The following is a 24,642-nucleotide window of genomic DNA, read 5'->3' as shown; positions in this document are numbered from 1 at the left end:
CTGAAAAGTTTTGTGGCAGAAAGTGCATTTGTTGTACTTTTGTTTAATTGTGATAAAAACAAGCAATTGTCTTGTGATCGGGATTTTTTATTTAGTTGTTAATGGTCTGGATCCTGCAATCATACTGGTGTGATAAAATCATGTATAGTGTTTTTGGGTCAATTGATATATTATGTCAAAGTGAAGAAAGTGATCTGGTCATATAGGCAGTGTTTTGCTGGAAAAATATATAATATTTGAAAGGTAAACATTTTGTTTCTGTCGTATATAAAAGGAAACACGAAAACATTAAATAATGGCCAAAATAGCTGAGGACTCGTAAGGGTGAATTATTTGTGTCCCATATGTCAGGGATACATGTTATGGTTCTGTTCTTCCCTGCAATAGTTACCATTGGACGGGCTGTAGCCCTTCTGCTGTTCTCCAAAGGTTATTCACTCACATCGGGTCTATTTACATGAATGGCCCCTGTGATATTTGATCAAACTTAAATATATCAGTAATGTGTATTCAAATGTGTGACTGCTGCCTCCTGACCGTACCTCTGAGTTTCTTCTGCCAGTTCATCTCGTTGAAGAGGTCCTCTGCTCGCAGGAAGAAGTCGTTGATCTTGCTGCCCTGCTCGTCTCTCTCGGTGGTGTAGTAGATCCGCAGTTTTGACTCCGAGGTCAGGAACTCGCAGATGTTGGGCACAGGGAACACGATCTCCTCCATTGTTCGGTCGTGACGCACAATCTGTACAGAGGAACACACAGTCACCTCCAAAGTTCTCAGAGGAGCAAAAATTTATGGACCCCTGCAGGCCCATGTGGTCTTATTTGGCATGAAACATCTTGTTTTATGGATCATTCCTTTAATTTGTTTTACTTGTGATATTCTATTATAAAAGATGTTGATATTATGTGACAAGGGCTATATGACCTCTATCTGAGCCGTGTGTTTGGCGTAGAACTCCAAGGCCTCATCTCCCTCTCCACTGGGCCCTCCAGGCTTCAACATCATGGACAGCTCCTTGTTATGACGCGCCAGCTGCATAAGGAAACAGCCTACAAGTGAGCTTGTCACAGAAAAACCAGAGAGCCGGGAACAGAACTTTTCACACATTACATAATATTGTGTGTCGTGCTGTGCATCAAAATGCGGGTCTGCACAAAATGTTGCAGAGACGAGGAGCAGACCTGGTGAGCTAAAATGTAAATGTTGTGTCCAACGTTTCTGGGGGAGGCGGCATCATGTTCCTCCTCTTCCCCGTTATCCTCCTCCTCCTTTGCATCTTCGAACTCCACCTCACCCTGCAGATAGGCCTTTTTTATCACCTCCACCTGCACACGCACACACAAGGCCAAAGCTCAGAAGGTGCTGCACTGTCGATGTCAAAAGGAGCCGAGAAAAGGAAAAGGTGAACACCATCTTCTCACCAGCTCTTTAGGTCTCATGTTGTACAGGATCCTCTCAGCATTCTCGCTGTCATGGCGGCTCTCCATGATGGCGAGCAGCAGCTTGGACGCATTGTTCTGTGAAGAGAGAAGGGAGGCAGAGGAATAGAGAGATCTGAGATAAGAACTTCAGCTCTGCCAGTTTCTTCGTCCAAGGAAAACATCCAGAAACCCTGGTGTTTTAGGAAAATGCACTCGGCTGCTATTTGTCTTGGCAGAACTGCACAAACACAGGCTCAGCTCAGACGCATGAATGTCCTGCTCTTACACTTGTAGCCTGTTAGTCAAATTTCCATCCTGCTGTGAAGGGAAACTACAGCAAGTTTTTTTCCCCAAATGCTTTTTTTCTTTTGTCTGAGAACCCAGATTTATGTTCCATCCTCAACTCCACTTACACAAGGCCCAGCCAACTCACCTTGAGCTCCAGCACCAGGTCCATTCGCTTTTTCCCAAGCGGGTTGATGTCATTAAGGATCAGAGCAATGATGATATCAATACCATTGGACTCATGGGTGGCGATGCAATTCTATAAGAACAAGACAATAGAAAATGTATAAGAGAGGCCAGAGGAGGCTTACTCCTGGATTTCACCTGTGGCATAGTCGCCCGTTTACCTGATTTTCATGGCAGGGGCCCTGGCAGTACTCTGTGAGGCTCTCCAGGGTTTGGTTGATGAGGGCCACATTCTTCTCATTGATGTAGAGCCCCAGCAGGCCGAGGCCCCCAGTGGTGCTGCCACAGATACAGTCTAAGAACTGCAGAGTCTCGCACACAAGGTTGTAGTTGTTCTTGTTGTTCTGACAGCGGAGGAAGTTCTGAGAAGATTAAAAAGATTGGGGCCGTATGAGAGCGATCAGTCTGTATGGAGTGAACTAGATATAATAAACTATGAGTAATCAACCAATCAAAACCTCATACAAACAAATACGCAGTAAAGGAAAAGTTTGCCTGAGAATTATAATTTGCCACCAATAGAGAGGCCAAGCCTGAGAGAAGGTCTTTTTATGAAAGTAGCCCTGGAGACCAAGACATTAAGCTAAAATAATCAGATCATGGCCAGCTGTCTGATTAAAAATGTCAATATTGCATCATTTTCTTATCAAGTAAACATCTGCAGGCATCACTCTCAGGTTTACATAACGCTCTAAATGCAGCTGTTTTCTCTCTACAGTTGATCCTAAGTAACTAAAAGTCATTCTTTCCAGGCTCAGTGAAAACTGAGCAGGAGGCTCTGTGAACACAAGTACTGTAAGAACTCAAGAAGTGGAGTTGTTACTTTCATGTCTCTATTAATAAAAATGTATCAGAGAAGCCATCTCAAGTGAGAAATGACCTCTGATGCAAAAGTTGATCAAGGAATTTGCATTTTGTTATAAAACTGACTAGAGGCTGCTGTGAAGAAGCTGAGGACATTTTTCACCTAAAACTCTGAACCAAGGTCTACGTCTTTCTAACATTGGTTACATTCGATCTGGTTAGTTTTGTGTCACATTGTAATCCAACAGGAGCGAACACACTGCAAATCCTTCGAGCTGCTTCTGCTTCTATTTGTTCTTTAATTGTTTAATGCTCAACTTCCTGCAATTGGTCAGAAAGTCTGAGCTATCCCAAAAAGTGTTTCAACCCTGCAAATCAACCAAACACTGGTTAAGTTCAATCTGGACCAAGACCACCTCTTTTGGTCAGACTTTGTTTGGGTCCATTGGTCTGAGGCACCTGACACACCTGTAATTTTGGTTCGGATTAAAAAGAAAAGTCAAAAAAACTGTGACCCACTCTAATAGATTTTTAGAAAACCAGCAGTGTGTGATGCTCAGTCGGTCCCACCTGCAGGTCACGGTTGTGATTCTCACACAGAAGCTGGAGGAAGCGAAGTATCGGCTGCATGATGACGATGACAAAGCTCATCTCTCCATCGTCCTGGTTCTTGTCTCCTGTGCTGGGCTGGCCGTCTGCTGCGGTGAAGTGTTCATCGGCATCGGCCTCTCGCCGGTAGGAGTTGAAGGCCTTCTTGGTGGCGGACGAGGCCTCTATTAGCTGCTCTCTCACATCCTCTGTCATGACCACGGTGGAGTCTTTGGCTACACAGACATAAGCACCAAAGACAGACTGAGGACCCAGTGGAATCCCTCATAACGTGCGATCCATAAATCCTCTTTCTGTTTTGCCTGAATTACTTGCATTAGTAATTTAAGCTGTTAACATCTTTATGAAAACAATACATTCAATATGACAGGTGACCGCTGACCTTTTTTGCGGACGGGGACGTCTTTATCTTGGCTGTCATCGTCTCTCTTCCTGTTTCCTAAGTCACTGGTATTAACCGTCACTGTGGCTTTGATTTCCAGCTGGGCCAATTTCATACGATCGTAGAAAACCCGGAAGAACTTTTCTGATTTCTTGTCCTCTGTCAGGCGGCAAAAGAAGGAATGCTGAATACACGGGACGAGGAGAGAAAGGAGGGATTATCATTTATTTATTCCTTAAAGATATTTCTTGGGCATTTCTTTATTGACAGGACTGTTCAAGTGTGAAAGGGTGAGAGAGACTGGGGGACGACACGCAGCAAAGGGGTCAGAACCAAACCTGCAGCCGCTGCAGGAGAACTTAATCCTCCGTTTGTGAAAGGAGAAGTTATCGATTTTTTTGTCTGCTAAGCAAAACAAACAGTATCACAGTGGGATTGTTAAATGGCAAATATCATGTGATGCTATAAGGCAATCAGTTGACTAATCAATATCCAGAGTATTAGTCTGCAACTATATTGACAACCAATGAATAATTTAAATCACTTTACAAGTAAAAACACCAAAGACTCTCAGGTTGTAGCTTTTCAAATATTGATAATTTGCTGCTTTCTATATTTTAAGTAATTGAGATTTTCATATTGTTGGTTTTCAGACTGTTGGTCACTCAGGTGACTGGAAAACAATGGAAGGAATTTTTTATGTCATTTTATACACAAAACAAGAGAACATTTAATTTAGGGCCTAGTTTTCAGCACTAATGCAAACATTCAACAAAATAAGGACTATATGTTCCCCTCCAAGTATTGTGCAACTGATTACTTATTGAGTGCAGTGAGCTGAGGGTGAAACCAGTTAACATGAGGACATGGACTTCACCTTAAATGGTCTAATTAATCCAGCTTCAAGAACTAGTTTAAAATTGTTCCTATGCTTGTATATTCTAAATAATCTAATTCTGAATGTTCCCAGCCGATAGTAAAAACATGATCAATCGTCACCCGATATAAGCGAACTGGTCTTGACTGGAGCAACACAAAACATTATATAACTATGATGAAGCAAGTCTGGATTTACTGTGATGTGAGAAGCTTAAATGCTGCATTTATGCCTGTGGAATGGGGTCATGTGGGATTGGAACACTTTCGGGCCCGTGAGCAAAATGCATACATGGTGTCCCGGCCCACAGGTCTGTTGTTTTGATTGCATAAGTGCTGTTATCTGCTGCAGCCTATGGAAAGACTTTGACCAGCCGAGGCTGCCTCACCACACAAAAAATGACGGGAGAGGGAGACGCCTGGCCTACTTACACAGATACAGAGAGACTGAGATGTCAGGGAGTGGACAGGAAAAAAAGATAGAGGTGTTAGACAGACAACAAAGAGAGAGTAAGGGAGTAAAAGGGAGAAAAGCGGAATGATTGAGGGAGGTGAAACAAGAGTAAGAGATAGGGCGGGACAGATTTCTATCAGTCAGTATCTAGGTCACTTCTCTTTTGTTACATAACCATCTGTCTTTCCAGGTTAGATGTAAAACTAGGCTACTAGAGGAAACAAATAAATGATAGTCACAAGGAAATTGTTAAGCAAAATGGACAAAAAAAGCCTTGTTTCTCCTGTTCCAAGGAGACTGTGTACGGGTGTATTTTCCAAATGCTTTATATGGATTGGCATTTAGTGTCGAAAGTACAGCTAAGTCTTTTCATTGAAAACAAAAAATCGTGACCAACCAATTAAGTTGTCAAAAACCAGAGCGAGGGAGAGCGTGCATGCAGCATAACTCTGAGGCCATGTTTTTTCCACAGAGACAATGACATAACTTCACCCTGAAGCAGAATTCCAGAGCACTTGTGCCCTACCCCAGTCCTCCACCACTGAGCAGCAGCCCTCCTGCACGTACACACTCTGCCAAAGCTCAGGGACGAGAAGATAGCAACTGTGAGGAGGGGCCGCCACCGAGCAAGGCCATCACGCAATAAACAACTTGATGACAGAGAGAAGAGGGCAAGGGAGAGGGGATTAGCTGCCACCACACTCACAGCTCACAACTCACGGCATGCCTGAGATGGGGAGGTAAGGGTGGGGGGGGGCAGTAATGGTCATGCCTGTGTGTGCTCACAGAAGTCTGTCCTGAAGCGAGGGCCCACAGGGAGGGAGGGAGTGCAGGAGGTGAGGCATGAGGCCCAGGGCCAGGATAACACACGTCAATGAGACCAGAGCAAACAAAGAGAGGAGCTCTCACCATCACCCTCCCCCACTCTGTACCATTACATAACTCGCGCTCACACACACGCGCACACACTACACTTACAGCACAAGCTCATGAACGCCAGAGAGTTCATATGGTCACACACCCACTGACTTTTTACACTCACAAAACTGGGTCAGCAATCTCCGGCATAGGCACATGCCAATTTGGAGAGGACACACCCACAAATCACACACATGCTCTGCAATACAGTATTCTCTCCAAAACTCTGAGTATGCCAACATTATTCTTATGTAATCACATCCATTTTCCACTGCCTGTCCTTTTTATCAATGTCGTATCTCCCATTTCTGGGATATCCCGGGGTTAGAGGCGCTCTGGTCTCGCGTGCAGGGCCTGGCAGGACTGAGCACTGTGTACCGACGGGTTTATTTCATCTCTTGGATCAGAGTTAACTGCAGCAGATATACTATTTAACTGTGGTGGAGGTAAGTTGTTTGATTGATGGTGTGTGAAGGGGAATGCATCGGTCATGTTGGAGTTATTAATGATTTCTTCATGCAGGGAAAGTTTTCACTTGCAGCAGCAGACTTAACATGTCATTTTATTTTACAGCCCCTTACTAAGAACTGAGCTGAGCGGGTCGAGTGTCACTGAAACCAAGCCTGTATTTAAAGACAGAACAGCACATTAAAGAAAAAACACTGCAGCACACTTTCATTTTCTAGATTCTTTAGAGATGTCTGTATGGCTGAGACAATGAATCAGAGGCAAAAACCCAAACTTTCATGTATAACCCGGTCGCTGCCTCTGCAGTGTTTCGATGCTGCTCCTTACACACTCTGCTGTCGCTTCAAGACACCATCTATGTTTTGAATGCACTTGAAAAGCAAGGACACGACTGGCATGATGAGGGATGGCTTTACGGATGGCGTGTCAACATGGTGGTCAAGGAGAGAACAGAGTGATAGTAACAGCGGAGGAAGGAGGAGGTAGACGGGAGAGGAACAAGCATCTCATGGGCTCCCTGTAGTTTTGGGTAAACATAGAGCCCTGTCTGTATCCATGGAGACAAGCCCTGAGTGGAATGAGACGGGATGAGGTGGGGGCGGACAACACTGAAAAACAAGGTCATAGCGCTTTCCCTTCTCTTCTTCCGTTCTGCCAGTTGGAATCAACAAAGGGATGTTATGCAACAGCTATTTATACCCACGCTCCCTTTCCCTCACGTCGGGCAGCACCGCATGCAAACCAAATGGAACGGCTGCTCTGCTCCGAGTCCTTTTCCCCCTTCGCTCTGCCTGCTCCTCTTTTCTCAGACCAGCCACTTCTCTCGTCATTTTTCCAACTGAATATGAATGCTGTTCTTTTAATAATACCGATTGAATGCAGCTGCAGGGCATGTGTTCCGGAGGGAAACAGAAGAGCACGCCACACGGTTGCACGCCAGATGGATGAGGAGTGAAATGTCACAAGTTGCCATGTCACAACACAATTTACAGCTGTCTGAGCTCTTCCATAGAGAAAAAAATGGAGAAGGAATGTGACAGAGATGAAGGAGAGTGGTGATGGCTGAATGAGGCGTAAATACACTGACTGTAAAATGTCTGAGTTCCTAGAACATGTATGAGAGGACTTTTATGTGAGGGAGTAAGTGTACATGCAATCTAAAGTAATTCTGTGTAGGCCATGAGTCAATGGTTAACTGTGTTACACAAGAACAAGATCCAACAGGTGCTCAGCTTCACATGACAAATAAAGACTGACAAAAGCTAACTCGTATTATTCCTGAAGAGATGTGTAAAAGTTGTCAATCTGGTGTTTAGGAAATAAAGTCACACTTATTAAAAAAGTACCGTTAGAAACAATGTGCAGATGTCTGTGATAAAAACCAGGACTCGCTAACACGCAAACAGGAATTTATATTTGATAACAATTATTTGCACTATATGCAAAATTTCTAGCGCTGCATGCAGAGTAGAATCCTCCCTGTTCCAGAAGGAACTTAAGTATGCTGGGGTTGAGAGGAGCTCCAGTTTCCCTTCAATCCCCTCTGTGTCCCTCCCCGTTCCTCCGCCCTCTCTCCCCACTGCCCCAGTTCCGGAGGCCCAGCATGACCCAGTTTGGGCCGAGCGAGAGAGCAAGGGGAGTGGTAGAGAGGCTGGAATGTTTTGAAGGCTGAGACATTCCTCATTGTTCATTCACACAGGCCTTATGTAACTCGGGCTGACGATCACGTGACTCTGAAGCAGCCGTGGGAAGCCAAAGTATTATCACCACCACAGTGGCTTCCTAGCTGTAATCTGATTATGCAAGCTTCGTGCTTACACAACAACCCACAGACCGACAAACGGACTGAGGAGTCGACAGACAAAAGGGACATAGAAAAGACAAGCAGGGAGAGAATCGAACACAAAATAAGTGAAATACCTAAAAACATGTTTATAATAAGCTGATCCAAAGACTGCTGATATCATTAGCAGCTGCCCTTTGAGCTACATGATGCACTGGGAGATATGAGGGGAAGGCGAGCCGCCATGGCTCACTGACCTACATACTGTATATCCTCTTGTAATGAGAACTTGCATACATGACACAGTTTGTTGTTCTCGGTGATCATATTGGAGCAGATCATCTACAGATTCTCTGTGGGATAAGCTGACCCTTTATACAGATAAGAAGGCCATTCAATTACAACACCGCAGATCAGTTGCAGTTTCCCTGGGAGAAATTTAGTCTTAACTGACCTGAATGGTGGTGTTTCCACCTTCCAGCAATGCTATGGCCAGGAGGATGCTTTCCTGGAAGACTCGGTCACTGGTGGTGTTCATGATGAGGTCAATAACCAGGTCAGACGCTCCCTCTTTGTCCAGGTGACACTGCACCTCCGCCAGGCTCATTTCACCGCGACTCAGGCCCCCGGGGCCCCCTAAGGCTGCACGACAGAGAAAAATCATAGACATAGATGAACACTTTTAAATATATGTGTCCCAGTCTTGGCAAATTGAATAAATATCAAAATTGTTAAAAAAAAGTTAAGCAATTTTTTTTATTTAAAAGAATTGCATTAAACAAAGCAAACTGCAGGTGATTAGCAATGGCAATATCCAAAAGAAAAAAAACAACAGCAAGAGAAAATTTGCTTTACTGAAACAGTTACACCTTTTCTTACAGCATCCATTAATGCAGTCTTGTAATTTTTTCTATTTATCTGGACATTATAGAATTCTCTTATTTTAGAAAATAAAAATATATTATATAATAAATTAATGAAAACATTGTATACAAAATTATAATTCTGTTAAAATGGGACACCTTCATTTCAAGATATCATTCCCTTTATTATTTAGAGCTAGATGTTATTTAGAGCTAGACCCCCCCCCCCCCCCACCCTTGATGCCATATGGGGACATATGGAATTCTCAGTTCGGCTCTTGTTTCTGCAACAGGTGCAAAGGCTGTTTCCACAGGAAGTAGCAGCCTGTCACCTAGCAACAGTGAAAAGTGGATCATGCAGGGGAGGGGTACACTTCCTGTGGTCGGGATTTTTGCAAACATCTCGGTGCAAATAGAAGAGAAGGTGACCTAAAGGAACAAGGGGGATTTTCTCTCTGTGTCTGATTTCAGAAGAAATACTTTTGTTTGCACGTGACCACATCTGGGCCATTTACCACCAACGTATAATATACATAATGAATACATTATGGTGTCACAGCCATGTTACAGGGAATGATAAAATACCACAATTTATGCTGGAGCATACAGAAATCATTCTGATTACTAGATCAGTACTAAATTGGCAGCACTAAAAGTATATACAAAAACAAACACACACTATTGGCACCAATATGTCCTGTAAAATCTGATTATGTGACATGATATATGTTTCATATCAGAAAAAATAACCCAAACAGAGGCACAGCCACTGCACAGATACATTGCTTCAGTATTTTGACTGCAGATAGAAACACAATGACCATGTTATCAGGTAGTGATAAGCGTGTTGTGCTCTGCGTGCTCAAAGGGCAGCTCGCAGCACAACTCTGATAACCGGCTCAGGGCCAGACAGAGACCCATCCTTATGTAACTTCATCTGAGAGAAACTTTGCTCTGCTGTGTCTTCTGGGACAGGTTTTCCTTACTCTTGTTGAGGGTTAAGAGCAGAGGATGTCACACCTTGTTAAGCTCTATGAAACAAATTGTGATTGTGAATATGGGCTATATAAAAGAAATTTGATTGATTGATTTTTTGACTAACCAAAAGTAAAGCATATGTAGACCTTGCCCCTCTGATAGGAGTTGTAGTCATTATTGGCATAAGAGTCATGCCTCTCTCTGACGAAGGCCGCTGGTTAATGTTTCTCAAGCATCAGCTCACACAGAGATGCTGTATTCATGGCCTTGTGTGAACCGGCTGAGCTGCATTTCCTGCTGTAAAAAAAAATAACGGCAAACTTCTGTGATCCATGTCGGAGATGCGCAACAACCGTCACGCTGTCCCACCTGATTGGCTTTTGCTCGGTCCTACCGGACTGAGGGGGCCATTCGTGAATGACGTCAGGCTGTCCCTCCGCCCACCACTCCGATGGAAGTTGCCATAGTAACGGTTCACCAGAATCTGTCTCAGCGCTTCGCCCTAAGAGAGAAGAAATGAAGGGATGTAATGATGTTATGTCAGCAACAGGGAGAGAGGGGATGTTGTATAACAGGGAGACATGCATCATCAGTGATACACTGCATATTCTTTAAGGTTTCCTTTAAGACCCTTAAACACCCCCTGACCTCACACAATGACAGCCTGCCACACTCCACAGGAATGAAGTGAGTACATTAACCTTTCAAATTAAATATTTAATTTAAAGAGTTCCTAAAGTTCTATGCATTCAAAAACTTAAACTTTAGTATACGTCATTTAACACCCACACAACCGACACAGCCACTGTTATCATCAGCAGCAGTGACTCTGTGCAGTGACAATGTGAGGTCCTGGTTTTCACTTAGACAGACCTGGGGCCAGCCCTCCCACACTGTGACTCATCCACTGTCGAGCAGTCAGCAGCACGACTTTGACGTCGTTATGGCAACCGCAGCCCATAGCTACCTGAAAGACCTCCCATGGGATAAAGGGAAGGAAATGAAAGAAACTGTTTTTTTTTTGGGTGATTATGAGGAAATCATTGTCAACTGTGGGTGGTCCTTGATAGACGACAGCAGCATTATGTAAGCTCTGCTGTCATAGATATGCTCTGGAGGTCAGGATTAGTTAATGTGGGAGGTGAAGAACATTATTCTCCTCTTCTATCCTCAGGTTTAAAGAAGTGTAACAGCACAACACGATCAGCTGTAGTCACAAGACGACCCCCTGGCCTCACTGATTTTTTTCTGAAGCCTTTGAGTTATGAGCCAAACGCTTGTACTCTCCTGTCTAGAGGAAATCTAAATTGCCTGCACAAAACCAAAACCGAACATACCTGATTCTAAAATACTTCTTTTCTATTGGAGATAATTATATATTGATCACCTGTGATCTCTTTAATAGGAACACCTGAGGCTGGTAATGTCATTGGATTGCCATAAACACCATTGGAGAAAAATACAGAGGAAATATAGCCTGAAAGTTATGACATGAATTGTTAATTTAAGCGTGTGTGTGTGTGAGAATGTTTGGGATTGAGAGTGGAGTTGTTTGGTCTTTCTGCAATCGAAGCAGTGAAGAGTAATCAGAAACACAAAAAGCAGGGAGATAAAGTACATTTTGTGTATTTTGTTAGTTTGAATCTTTAATTTAATTATCTCAACGTGAATCTCTGTAGAAGTGGAGTTACAATAAGCTGCCATGCTGTTGTAAGTACCTACCCGCTTCTGGTCCTCTAACAGCTTCTCCGGCTGGTTCTGATCCAGCTGCTGGGTGCAGTGAGGCATGTGAGCGCAGCCGTCCAACAGATACAAACACAGGGTTAGTATTCATGCAGCACAGAAAAGGCAGTTCTCAGGTTAATAACCGTTCTTGTATCTATTCAGCAGTTTACAGTGGCAAAAGGTTTTCTGGAGGTGAGTTGTCATGCAGTCACTGCTATGTTTAGAAACTAAGGAAACATAATAATTGTGGAGGTATAAAGAGAGCAGAGACAGGAGATGTGTACAGTGTTGACTATTAATAATAACAAAATGCTAAAGGACGCGTTCAGTGTGATCTTGTGATCATTTTCTGAATACCCTTAATTTAACTATAAAATTGCGGCCGTGGCTCAGCGGTAGAGCAGGTCGTCCAATAACCGGAAGGTTGGTGGTTCTATCCCTGCTCCCGCTCGCCACGATCGAGGTGCCCTTGAGCAAGGCACCGCCCCCCTCCCCCCAACATCTGCTCCCCGGGCGCTGGCAACAGCAGCCCACCGCTCCAGTATATGTGTGTAATAATTGTGGAGGTACAAAGAGAGCAGAGACAGGAGATGTGTACAGTGTTGACTATTAATACTAATATAATACTAATAAAATGCTAAAGGACGCATCTGTCAATGTGTGTTTCTATGCATGTGCGTGTTTCGACAGGTTAAATGCGGAGAACAATTTCATGTATGCATGTAAAGTGTTAACGTGACAATAAAAGTAAATCTTCTTCTTCTTCAATATAATTTCAATTATAAAGTTGTTGTAGTAGCTAGAGTAGTCTAGAGTAGTAAGACATCTTGGGAACCAGGCTGATCTGTTTTAGAGAGTATAAAAGGACACTGACATATACTGTACATAGACTGTATAAAAAGATGGACGACATGACAGCTCTCAAAGTGAAGCCAAAGTGTCTCAATCTCCACCTGGTGGCTGGCTGCAGTATAGGTTGTACAACCCATCTCCTCAATGTTAGTAGATTGGACATGGACCAAACTAAAAAGTCAAGCTACCTATTAAATACATTTTCCTAAAGATGGTTTGTCATTTCAGGTTGTTCTTATCACACTGATGTACAGAATGTACAGCTGAGACTCTGGCTCCAAATGTTCAAGATAGCAGTGCTTGAGAAAGTGGAGAAGCATCGTTAATCTTAACATACAGTCTATGATCTGAGAGTCAGTTTGCTTAGCTTGGCATATAGGGTTGGAACAGAGGGAAAGATTAAGCATGTCTGAAGCTCACTAACTAATAATTACCTAGCGAGACAGCTGGATTTCTTGATAGCATTAGATATCACGTTCACAAGAACATAGGAGGTGGAGATGGACGTGTTCTAACTGCGGCTGTCTACAGGGGTGGAGTAAAAAAAGACGTCATGCCGGACACTTTCTACGGCCGATCTCACAGTATCTGCTTTTTTCGTTGCATATTGAACAGATGTTTGGGATATCCCCATGTTTTTGCAATACAATTAAAATCAAAGTTGACTGAGAACCTTCTTTCAGCTGAAATTGTAATAATATCTACCTAATGTAAAGAGACCTGTGATGTGTAAATACACAGGAGGTGAAAAAACAGACACATCATGTGTGTCAGTGAAGCCTTCAGCAAATCAGAGCAGAGTTATGACGTCAGAGAGGGAGCCCCAAGGTGTTCCAGCTGGAGGAGAGCAACTGCACTGTCTGACTGCAGCCAGCTCGCTCAAGTGATGTTTTAAGGTCACGTGATCTGGTGATGTTTTGCAGCACTGGATGAAGTTGGCCAACATTTCTAACCAGCATGCTTTGTGTTAGGACCAGCATGCATCACTTTAAGTCAGAGCTGTGCTACATAAAGTCACAAACAATGCACCAACAGTCAATGTGACTTTGGCAATTGACCACTGAAATGTAATCGGTTCATTTTTAAGCCCAACTTAAGGTTTGTATGAAATTTGAAGAAATTCCCTGGAAGTGTTCCTCAAGGCAAACAATGTGCTTTCACAGCGACCTTGACCAGCGACCTTTGCCGACCCAGATCTGATCAGTTCATCCTCAAGTTCAACTTAACATTTGTACCAAATTTGAGGAAATGCACTCAAAGGGTTCTAGACAAATCATGTTCATAACCTGTAAAGATAATGCCTCTGGCCGCTGACTCTCACTGGCACGGGGGCATAAATCCACCAACTGTTGGTGTGATGTGGGTATTTCTGGCTTTAGTGACGTCCAAGAAGACATCAAAGAGAGAACAACCAGCTTCCCAAAAATCAGACTTTTACTTTTAACATTGAAAACGGAAATCACACTGGAGCTGTCATTTAATGTCAATGATGAATAATTGCTATATGAGCAGTTCCCACTTTGAGCAACAAGATGAAACGCATACAAATCAAATGTGGACAAATGACATATCATCCACGTTATTTTATTTGAGTTCTGAGTAGCTTTTCATGGTATTGAAATTCAGTGAATGTAGGTACAGTGTGAGCACATAGCGAGGTAAAAGGAAACAGGTAAAAGGCAATGCTCCACATATATTTTTATGTAAGAGATACACAAGGAGGGGCAGGAGGGGAGGGGGGGGGGGGGTTAGAGTTACATAATCACCCCAAAAGGAACCAGGCCAGTAAACCAGTGACCCAGAGCTGCTTACAGTGGCCATCTGTCACCAAACACACCAAGGGCAAGAGAGGGAGAGCCACTGAAATACAGGTTTGTGTGTTAAGATCTTGCAGTGTATGTATCTATGAAACTGTGTTTACTTTTAGCTTCTGCATGCACCAAATATATTATGTAACCAGGTGTGAGTCTGCGGCCTAACAACTCAATCAAGCCTCCACGGTGAGTACACATGATGCTGGTGGTTTTTCCTTTAAGCCTGTCCTACAGAATAGACGCTTAGTTACCACCTCCACCTTAGTTGGTGTCCAAAATACTCAAAGAATAGATTATCAGTAGCTTGATCTATAGTAGACACTGGATGTCCCTACACTAAACGGTAAAAACTAATAAGTAGAAGATGCCAAACATACTGTTAACTTACAGTTAAAGTTATTCTATCTTTTAAAATACAGATACAAATACAAGACCATTAATTGAATAATAATTTCCAGTTAAGTATGTTTTTCAATTATAACTTCTATTATATGGATAATATATTAATAAAAGTAATAAATTATATTTCTATGGCAATTACATTTGAGACATAGATGTGACTATTTGTTTTCAGATTGTGATAGTACTTTTTTGATCAAAAACAGAACTTAAGGAAATTTACTTATAATTTATTTGTAAGTTTATTTGTTATGTCATTTTTCACAGGTGCAAGGTGCAATTATTGAAATTGATCAGTACTTAAATTAAGGGTTTTGTTTGTTTTAGCATTTAAAAGTATGAGAACGATTTCCTGTTGGGGTAAAATAAGACAGAGGAGGAAAGAGAATGTGACAGATGGACAGATGTGAAAGAAGAAAACAGAGAATATACTCATACAAATACTTTGTGGTACACAAAGTGAAAATGATGTCATTTAACTTTATTATTTAAAGGCTACACTAGTCTGCCACGGCTTATGTGCACTTATCATCTTTATGATTATTCATGTATTGTCTTATTACTTACGACTTCTAAGATATATTTCAAACTTTTTTCACAAACACAAAGACTGACTTAAATCTGACAGAAGACGACACAGTGAGGCAGAGTTCAGATGCGGGTTAGGGGGGTGGGGTGAGCAGCATCTTCCACTAGTCTGTGGACACTGCCTCACCGTCGCCACAACAAACCGAGAGACCGCAGAGACAAGCTGCTGATGATCAGTGAAGATATGTGCACTCATTCGCCCTCACACATGACCACAGACACCACAGAGCAACCCTTCACAACTGCCACATCAGCCCTGAACACAGTGCATTCCACCAAACTGGAAACTCCCGGGGGCAAACCCCTGATCTCACATCTCTCACTTATGACAACTGAGGAAATGAATGTGCATGCACAGAGTTCATTCTACTCTTAGGTTTAGGGTGTAAATAAACATCTTAAAGGTTCAGTGTGTAGAATTAAGTGGTGAATTTGCATGTTGCAGCTGAATACCCCCCACCTTACCCTCCCCTTCCAAACATGAAAAATACCTGTGGTAGCCTTCAATATCTATGAAAACTCAAAAGGTGTTTAGTTTGTCCAGTTTTGACGACTGTTAAATACATGGCACCCTCCTGATTTAAATTTAAAGAGCCAATAGAAACAACAATTTGTATAATTTAGATTATTACACACTAATGAAAACATTGCTAGGATTAATTTATTTTCAATTTCTGCCAATAGATTCCTTTCACCTAAATCTTACACGCTGAACCTTTGAGAGACTGAAACGCACGTTAGTGGTGAATGACCTTAAACCACTCGCCAGAAAAGCAGAATAATTGTAAAATCCCTTCTGTCTTGACCAGATATGAGGGTGGGAGAAAATGTGTGAGGGAAAAAAAAAAAAAAAAAAAAAGGACCAGATGCTGATCTTGAAATCTAAAAGTCGAGGGGAATATTTTTCCTCATTGGTCCACTCAGTGAGTTGCCAAGTGAACAAACAGGGAGGTAAGAGGGATGACTTTTTCCATCATGGAGGGCTTGCATAACTGCTTAGACCACACGCACACGAGATGTCAGGTATAAGAGAGGAGAGCCTGAGAGCAAAACGCTTTGTATCTGCTCTGGCTCTTACATAACTCTGATCAACAAAAGGCAATGAATCTGGCCGATAATTAACATCCCTGAGATCCCAGAGCACACGTCAGGGAAGGTCAAAATACACCTCATGCTGTAAAGCTGCCTCGCCTGTTGTGCAGAACATTACAGTATAAAATCACACCTGTAAGCCATGTTTCCTGCTGATAACCTTGCATATTCACTCATATACCACGTTGTTCTGCTGTGCTCAAAGTTCAACAGAGGAGACAAGAGCCACTATAAAACTATAGCTCACAGACAACTTGATTTAAGTTTACACAGGGCTGGCGTGTGTGTGTTTGCAAATAATAGGTGTGAGTGGAAGTTGTAAGTATTTGTTGTGGGGCCAGTTGACGGATTGTGTCACAATTTTTTAATGGGCCCTAAAAGGAAGACAGAGAGAGGACAACAAATACAAAGATTGGCACACGGTGGCGAGGAGCAGGCTTCCCCCTCGAGCGCCACTCTTACATCAGAGCTGCTTTTCATGTGTGGACAGACAGAGATACAACACTTAACAGGTGCGTGCAGGGATAATGTCTCTCTCACGCACTGATGCAAATAGCCCCTCACACTCACACACACACAGACACAGACTCACACACAGACACACACACACATACAAACAGGAGTGTGGGTAAACAGCTCCACAATTTTATTGGCAATTATGGCTGAAGGTCACACATCAGCGGAGGGGCTGAGTTCCAGGAAAAAAAAGCCTGGTTCTTATGTAACCTCAGCCCAGAGTTGGCAGGGGCCCAGGAATCGTGCAGCCTGCAGGCAAGGGAAACTAGGACACAGCCTCAATGACTGCCACAGCCCCACACCTTCATTTTAAAAACTCTCTAACACACAGACAGCCCACACACAGCCACAGTGCCCCCTATTGGTGCTGAAAGGAGATAAAGGGGAAACACCCTTGGAAAAAAGCTGCACGTTGCCAGAGACAGTATAAAACCTGCATGAGAGAACAAAGGCGATTTTATGGCTTTATTATCTTGATGTTTTTTCTTTTTTATAAAACCACGCATAGGTAGGGAACACCAACTTAAATGAATCATAAATCATTAAAATTGGGATTGCTACTTTCTGACATGTGTATTTCTTTGGTTATTACGCTCCTGTTGAAAACAAGTCTTTTATTTCAAATACATGATCTATGTCACCTGAACAGTGCTGCACTGACCTCTTTATTTCATGTGGCTTTTATTATGTAGGATTTCTTTTTGCGTGCATATCAGCCTCTTCTTGAACACTTTGCCCAGAAGATAGTATGTAAGTAAGTAAATAAGTAAGTATGAGGCATGTAAATGTCCAGCGTGAGGACAGCGAGCAGACACACACAGCACTGGCAGCCAGAACTGGCAGCCGGCCCAGCCAGCGAGTGACTCACCTTGGAACTTGGAAAACCACAGTTCTGTAGAGCAACATGTAGTAAAGCCACAGCACCAGCACACACCCCCCTCTGTCTCTCTGCCTCTTACCATTTTGAATTCATCCACACTGCCTGTTTTACAGCAGACAGTGCAGCAGGTGTGGAAGACAGAACCAACCTACTACTACTTGTTACCAGCTGTGCCTAGAGACCCCGCTAACTACAACACGAGGCCATGGCAGCTGCTACAACACGAGACAGATACTACAGCAGCTACTAGTGTTACGCAGACATAACAGACAGGAGCTCAAGGAAACAAGGGCATAAATACAAGAAAAGGAGAAACAACCTTAGGCAAATCCATCTCATCATCAAAGGCCCTGAGCTGAAAGAGAACACAGGGTTTAGAGGGTTAGATAACTTCACAGGGAGGTGAAGTCAGTGATAGAGCAGGATTCAGTATGTTAGTTGAGTGAGTTCCGCCTGCAGATGTACTTATTTATTTCCACAGTTAAGTATAAATAGGACCTGTGAATGGAGTGAGCAGAGTTAGTGCAGTCTCATACAGCGGTGAAGCATATCAAAGAGGTGACTGCAGAGGAGAAAGTGAATGTATGTATATGTGCCTGTGTGTGTTTACTTGTTTTTGTCATCTCTTCAGAACCTTTTCCAGTGTAAACACTAACCCTGAACAGTGGCCCTCATGAGAACCAAAGCCCAGTCCTAGTGAGGCCAAACGTAATTTCTGATGTCCTGGTTAAAGGTAGGGTTGGTAATTTGTTTCTTAAACACTTTTTATCTTATTTGTTGACATCATCTTCACGTCCCGATATTCTGGAAAAAGGCAAAAAAAAAGCCGACGTCTGTGGCCCCTCGCAGGACTGGAACAAACATGACCAATCATTTCATTCAGACCGAAGGGGGCGGAAAGCATCAGGTGTATTTTCAAAGTGTAGCCTGCTAGCTTTTCCAGGATTACCAACCCTAGCTTTAAGATTAGGCATGAATAAGTTAGGAATAAGGTTTTGCTGCGGCTGTCCACAATAAATGGAAGTCTATGCAAAGTCCTAATATGGTTAGCTGCACAAAAATGTGTGTGAGTGTGTGTGTGTGCGTGTATACGTTTGCCTCTAAAGGTTGTTAGTTCCTTGTTAGTTATATGTTGCTGTTTTTGTGTTAAGACGTAGCAGCTTTGTATAAACTGTATTATCATAAATTGATGGGCATATTTCATTTATAGTTCCTTAAAGGGTTACGCCTTTCTCCTTATTGAACATATGTCACATATAGTATAATCAATTCGAAAAAAACACCATGTCACGGTCACTCAAGTGTCTCATCCCACTTTAGAAATACCGTGACGTCTGCACTTGGCAGCTCCTCCTACCTTCTCTCCATAACCTCGGTCTTTAGTCATCATCTCTCGCAGCGTCTGCAGAACTTTGATGCACAGCCGCTCCTCATTTTCCTCCAGCAGCTGCTTGGTATGTTTGATCAGCCTGCGCAAGCACATTGATTCATAAGGGCCTCATTTCTGGGTACATTTACATTCAATTATGGACATATTTGTAACCCTTACTTGCATATGAAACCCCCGCTCTCACACTTCTTGCGTGAGTCTGTGTTTTCGGGGAAGAGCATCTCAGGCCGATGCAGCACGTCCACCAAAACTGACAACTCAGCCTGGACCAGAGGACGCAGACGGTCCTCCAGAGCCGACACAATGTCCTAGAGCGCAGACGAATAAACACACTTAATGCTTGTATGAATGTCAAATCATGAATGACGCACAAACACACATACACTCATATACACACACACACACACACACACACACACACACACACACACTTAGCGTACTGTACCTGCAGCCTCTCGATAATGTTCCTGTAGTCGCGTGAGGCAGTCACCACAGAGTCTCTGCGCGCGGCGTTGCGGGCAGACAGTCTCCAGCTCATGGCGGTCTTTTGCACGATGTTGTTGGACTTGACAAACAGATTGTTCACTTGATTGTCCAGGTCCACTGGGATGGCTATAGCTCTGCCTTTAGCTGTCAGGTATACACACACAGGGACACACACTGACTCAGACTCTATAAGTATGTGCTTGTGAGACATGAATTTTAGGAAGATGACGTGAGTGTTGAGATGGGTAGTGTATTGCTCTTACCAACATCAGAGAGCACCTTTATACAGTTCTCCACAGAGCCCTTCTGGACTGGGACCAGCCAGTTACAGTGGTAGACCCTGAACACAGCCTGCAACAGCTGCACAAAGACCGGCTGCCTGGTCTGATTCGACGACAAAAGAAAAGGCAGAGGGACTGCAGATTATAATTATTTTCTAAAATTATCATTTTTTTAAATGTATCATTACATTTATCTGACTGGAAGTAACTTCTCTAGTCATGAAAGTCAGAAAAATGTCCCATGAGGAAATGAAAGATCTGCCATCTACAGCATCTGTGGGCGGGACTGTGGGCTTTTTGTTTTTGTAACACACACACACACACACACGCGCACACACGCGCACACAGACACACCTGTCTGTGTGTGATATAGGAGACAGCACCTGCATTGTGAGATCAGCGTGCTGACACAGTGGGGCTTTGTTACTTTTTTACAGAGACCCATCAATCCCAGAGTAGACATGTGCCCAAATCCCGCCCGGTGAACACCCTGCTGGATTAAATCTCAATAAATACCTGAAATATTTTTCCCAACAGAGACGCCTGCAGCAGAGGATACAAGCAGTGAGGAAATTTAACATGCACAGGAAATAAGCAATACGCTTCATGCACATACTTCCAATAACATTATGATGCGTTTCAGAGGCGAAACATGCTGGAGTGAGTTGACTGACTTAATTACTGTTAGAGTAAATTACAGATTATGTTACCAGAGCACTGAAAATATATATTTGGAGAATAAAAGGCTATTTCTATGAACATCTAGAAGTTTGCTTATGTAACAAAAAGGGGAACTTTTATGCATTGACAAAGGCGCCAACAATCATAATCAACTACAGGACTTTTATTAGGAATTGTATTAGCCCTACTGGACCATAAGAAACAAAACTCTGATTTATACAAATGGGGTTAATAAGGAAAGAGGTCACATGTAGATATTAGGAGAAATGAGGCCCTGATGTTTAACCATCTATCATGTGTCTGGCATTATCTCTCAATTCTTAGAAAACCCCCTAATTCATTTATTCTTAGAGTCAGAGCCGGTTCAGACCTCCATGGGGCCCTAGGCAAAATTCTGCTAAGGGGCCCTCCTAACTGAACCCAAAAAATTTTCAGCAGTCGCACCTGACACCCAGTGCTTCCACTCACCCCCCCTTTAAACATATTGATAAGGCAAATATTAATTCAGCTCCATCAAATCGGCTGCACTTGTCTTACTTTCATATACTTCAAATGTAGGTGATTGTTTATATTATTATTTAATTCTTATTTATTTAGCACCATTGTCATAATGTTTCACGAGTTTTATTTATTCACTAAGATATCTGCATCTATATCTGCCTGTGGGCTATCCAAGCAAACAGAATTCAATCTTTACTTTCAAAATTACTTTCCATTTTGTATAAGTGCAGTTGTAACTATACTACAACTAAAATGATAGAAGCCAGCAAGACGCACACGGAGCCCGGGGTTCACCCGCCCTGTTAATGTTGGTTAAACACGGACTAGTCCCTCCCACTCTCCCACCCGGTGAGGAGCGTTACCTGACGGCTTCACTTTCATGCTGTTTCTTCCTCTTGTTTTATTCCCCGAGGGATAACTCCACTTCATCTTGCTGGGCTGATGCACATGCACTGGGAATCTGACGTCCGCGACGGATGGTCACGTCGCCATGTTTTTTTTTGTTTTTTTTCACGGGGCCTCTATTAGTTTGCGGGGCCCTACGCAACGTGCGTAGTGTGCGTATTGGGTGAACCGGTACTGCTTAGAGTTGATACATTTCAAGGTATGACCATTTACCAAGAGAGTAAACTGGCCATATTAGAGACAGCAAACCTGTGAACCAAGAGCAACGATGAGCCTGTTCAGAGTTCACAGCAACCTGTTTAGTCGAACGACTGTTTTACCGACACACAATGATTCTTTTCTTTTGTGTAGGATTTGTTACTGAAACCCATGTGAATTCCTTTTCAATGCAAACATGCACTTAGTTAATATCCTATCTACCCTGTGACTTTTTGACTGTGTACTTAAATGTTGTGTGTACTTACTGTATATATTGTGTGCATACTTATATCTCTACTTATGTTTGCACCGGGGATCAGAGAAAAACTGCATTTCAATCCCATCTATGTCCTGTGTATTTGGCAGAAATTGACAATAAAGTTGACTTTGAGATGAAATTTGTGTGTCTTGTTCTTATATAAACTTATATTTATTTCGATTTTAGTCTCTTCTATTTTGATTCTATCCTTCTTTATCTGTACTTGGGCTGCAATTACATCTAAATTCGATAAAGAATTATCTTATATTTACATTAATTTAGCACATTCAGAGCTACTGCACATGATTTTAAACTCTTGTGTCTATTATCTCATACAGCAGTTGTTCCTGTCATGTGGTTGCAGTTATCTACCTGCAGGCTGGTGCTCTGGTCAGAAAAAGGAGAGCTGAAAAAAGTTGTCACGATGCTCATGACCGTCTCTGTCACATAGCGCTCCAGAACGGTGTCCGCATGTTTACGATCACTCGTATTGTTGCACACCTGGAAAACCCCAAAACACAACGGATTTAAGTGTTATTCTAATTTCCTGCATGATGTTGTTTCCATAGAGACCCCACTTGTTCCTTACCCTGCAAATGTCAACCAGGAAGTTCTCAAAGAGTTTCCACATGTGGTTTGAGGTGTAGATCTCCTTCATTTCCACCTCAGTATCCACGTAGCAGTGGTTCAGGAAGTTGATGTAGGCGATCTTCACCTGAAACGTCGTAATTAGGGTTTAGGTGAAAACATGGTTCCAATACAGGATGGTTGATGATCAAATGCACGGAAGTAATATTAGTTGAAGAATCTGTTATTTCAACAGTGCTTTATCAATACAAATTTTTAATGTCTTGCACAGTGCAGAAAAAGTTTAAAGAGAAAGAAGACAAAACATATTTAGAGTCAAGTTCTGTTGGAGATTGTTTAAAATAAAAAAAATATGATAGAACACAAATGATGCCATGATGCAGTTGCTAATGTTGTCATTTATTATTTAAGTCTATCAATAAAAAATAAAAATAAAAAGTTGTTGTGAATCTGGATCAGGGAGCAGATCCAGGATTTTTTCCCCCCACTATCTTCAAAATTGCAAGATGTTTGTTGATTTCGCAGAGAATAATTAATGGATCAAGTGAATTTAAATGTGGTTTCATAAGGGGACTGCTGGGCTTTGGCAGAGGTATGACATTCTAGTTACAGTGACTGAACTGAGATACAATGAGAACCTTTTTTAAGCCTCTTATCGCTGCCAAATTCTCATCATATCTTTGTCCACGGCTGCTCTCACCTCAGGGATGCAGTCCTCGTGTGTTACCACACGCACTATGTCATCCAGTGGTAACAGAGAGTTACACTTGATCTCTGTGTAGACGTTTTTGCCCTCAGTGCAGACGGCCAAGAGCTCCACCAGGTGAATGTGGTACATCAAAGGACTGTTTTCATCCATGCGGTCACGCTCCGACCGCATCATCTGGACCAATGTGTGGAAGGAGGCACGGTCATTATAGAAGACCAAAACGTCTTCGCCGGCATTCACGAGCTGTAGGGAAGAAACATAAACATGCACAAATGCATCAGTATGTAACTGCAGCACAGTTGTCAAACAGACAGGTAGAAACGAAGTGTGGAAACCAGAGATGACCTCTGCCATGACGATGTCCTGACACTTCTTGATGAACTTATTCTCTGCTTTGACAATGGTCTGCAGGAACTTGAGATACTGGACGTTGCGGCCGTGAGTCTCGATGCAGTGGACAAAATGCTGCACCACCCGCTCGTTGATCTCACTACACAGTTGGAAGTTGTTCATGAAGATGTGCTGCATGGTGATGGCTTCCAATATCTGGACAAAAGCAAAACGGGAGAAGCTTCAGAACAGAAAGCTGCTGATTAAAGTCAAAACCAGGGATTACGAGTATTGAGTAGTGCATGACCGAGCATGACCTCTCACCCCTGGGTTGAGGAAAAGGTTGATGTGCTTGTGCAGCAGGGCTTGGTTCTGCTGGTTTCCTGCACAGAAGTTCTGCAGGAACTGATGGGCGAGCTTCATGATGTCCTGCATACGTAAATCTTCTCCCTGGAGGTATATATGCCTGATGTGAATATATGTCAAAAAAGCATGTCAGAGAGCATCATTTCCCTGAAAGCTGCATACATACCTTCTCATAGGGGATCTGTAGGAGCTCTAGGACCACGGCATGAGCTCCCATATTCCTCAAAAGTCTCTGCTGCTGTTTCTTGCTCTTCCTACCTGATAGACCTTCTTGGACACACAACCTGCTGAGCCGCAGCAGGATCTGAGCAGGAAAAAAGAGATACAAAAGGTAGGAGGTGAGATGAAATAAAATGCGACATAATGTGCAATTCATGCAGATTGAAGCGTGTTAAGTGCAAGATGAAATCAGACAGTGACCTCTTTCACCACTCTGTAGTTGTAACTGCTCGTACTTTCTGGTTTCTTCGGTTTGTCTGTGCCCCCAGAGTCTCCCTACGGAAAATCAGAGGCAGTGTGTCAGAGAACAAGAGTTTTACTGTCACTGAGATACTGCAG

General features: G+C 42.8%; 1 protein-coding gene across 10 annotated transcripts in view; it reads right to left on the bottom strand.

Annotated features, from left to right (window-relative positions):
• The window catches only part of itpr1a (inositol 1,4,5-trisphosphate receptor, type 1a), a 67,318-nt gene that overhangs the window by 17,193 nt on the left and 25,483 nt on the right, over nt 1-24,642 (bottom strand). Inside the window, exons 28-51 of one of the 10 annotated variants that reach the window (XM_069538965.1) lie at nt 24,505-24,579; nt 24,251-24,388; nt 24,043-24,168; nt 23,734-23,934; nt 23,380-23,631; nt 22,681-22,806; nt 22,464-22,592; nt 20,564-20,590; nt 20,030-20,150; nt 19,726-19,910; nt 19,440-19,588; nt 19,248-19,359; nt 18,210-18,245; nt 11,747-11,794; nt 10,394-10,526; nt 8,638-8,825; nt 3,685-3,868; nt 3,264-3,517; nt 2,051-2,251; nt 1,852-1,962; nt 1,419-1,514; nt 1,179-1,322; nt 922-1,029; nt 543-735 (exon numbers count right to left, since the gene is read on the bottom strand). In XM_069538965.1, the coding sequence (XP_069395066.1) occupies nt 543-735; nt 922-1,029; nt 1,179-1,322; nt 1,419-1,514; nt 1,852-1,962; nt 2,051-2,251; nt 3,264-3,517; nt 3,685-3,868; nt 8,638-8,825; nt 10,394-10,526; nt 11,747-11,794; nt 18,210-18,245; nt 19,248-19,359; nt 19,440-19,588; nt 19,726-19,910; nt 20,030-20,150; nt 20,564-20,590; nt 22,464-22,592; nt 22,681-22,806; nt 23,380-23,631; nt 23,734-23,934; nt 24,043-24,168; nt 24,251-24,388; nt 24,505-24,579 (3,337 nt within the window). The remainder of the gene's footprint in view (nt 1-542; nt 736-921; nt 1,030-1,178; nt 1,323-1,418; nt 1,515-1,851; nt 1,963-2,050; nt 2,252-3,263; nt 3,518-3,684; nt 3,869-8,637; nt 8,826-10,393; nt 10,527-11,746; nt 11,795-18,209; nt 18,246-19,247; nt 19,360-19,439; nt 19,589-19,725; nt 19,911-20,029; nt 20,151-20,563; nt 20,591-22,463; nt 22,593-22,680; nt 22,807-23,379; nt 23,632-23,733; nt 23,935-24,042; nt 24,169-24,250; nt 24,389-24,504; nt 24,580-24,642) is intronic. The other 9 variants (XM_069538969.1, XM_069538989.1, XM_069538984.1 and 6 more) reach the window with 9 other exon arrangements.

Source organism: Paralichthys olivaceus, chromosome 2, assembly GCF_024713975.1.
Source record: "Paralichthys olivaceus isolate ysfri-2021 chromosome 2, ASM2471397v2, whole genome shotgun sequence".
In the NCBI taxonomy this organism is placed as follows: Eukaryota; Metazoa; Chordata; class Actinopteri; order Pleuronectiformes; family Paralichthyidae; genus Paralichthys; species Paralichthys olivaceus.
The sequence above is the reverse complement of the archived record's forward strand: the minus strand, read 5'-3'. Positions and strand labels throughout refer to the sequence as shown.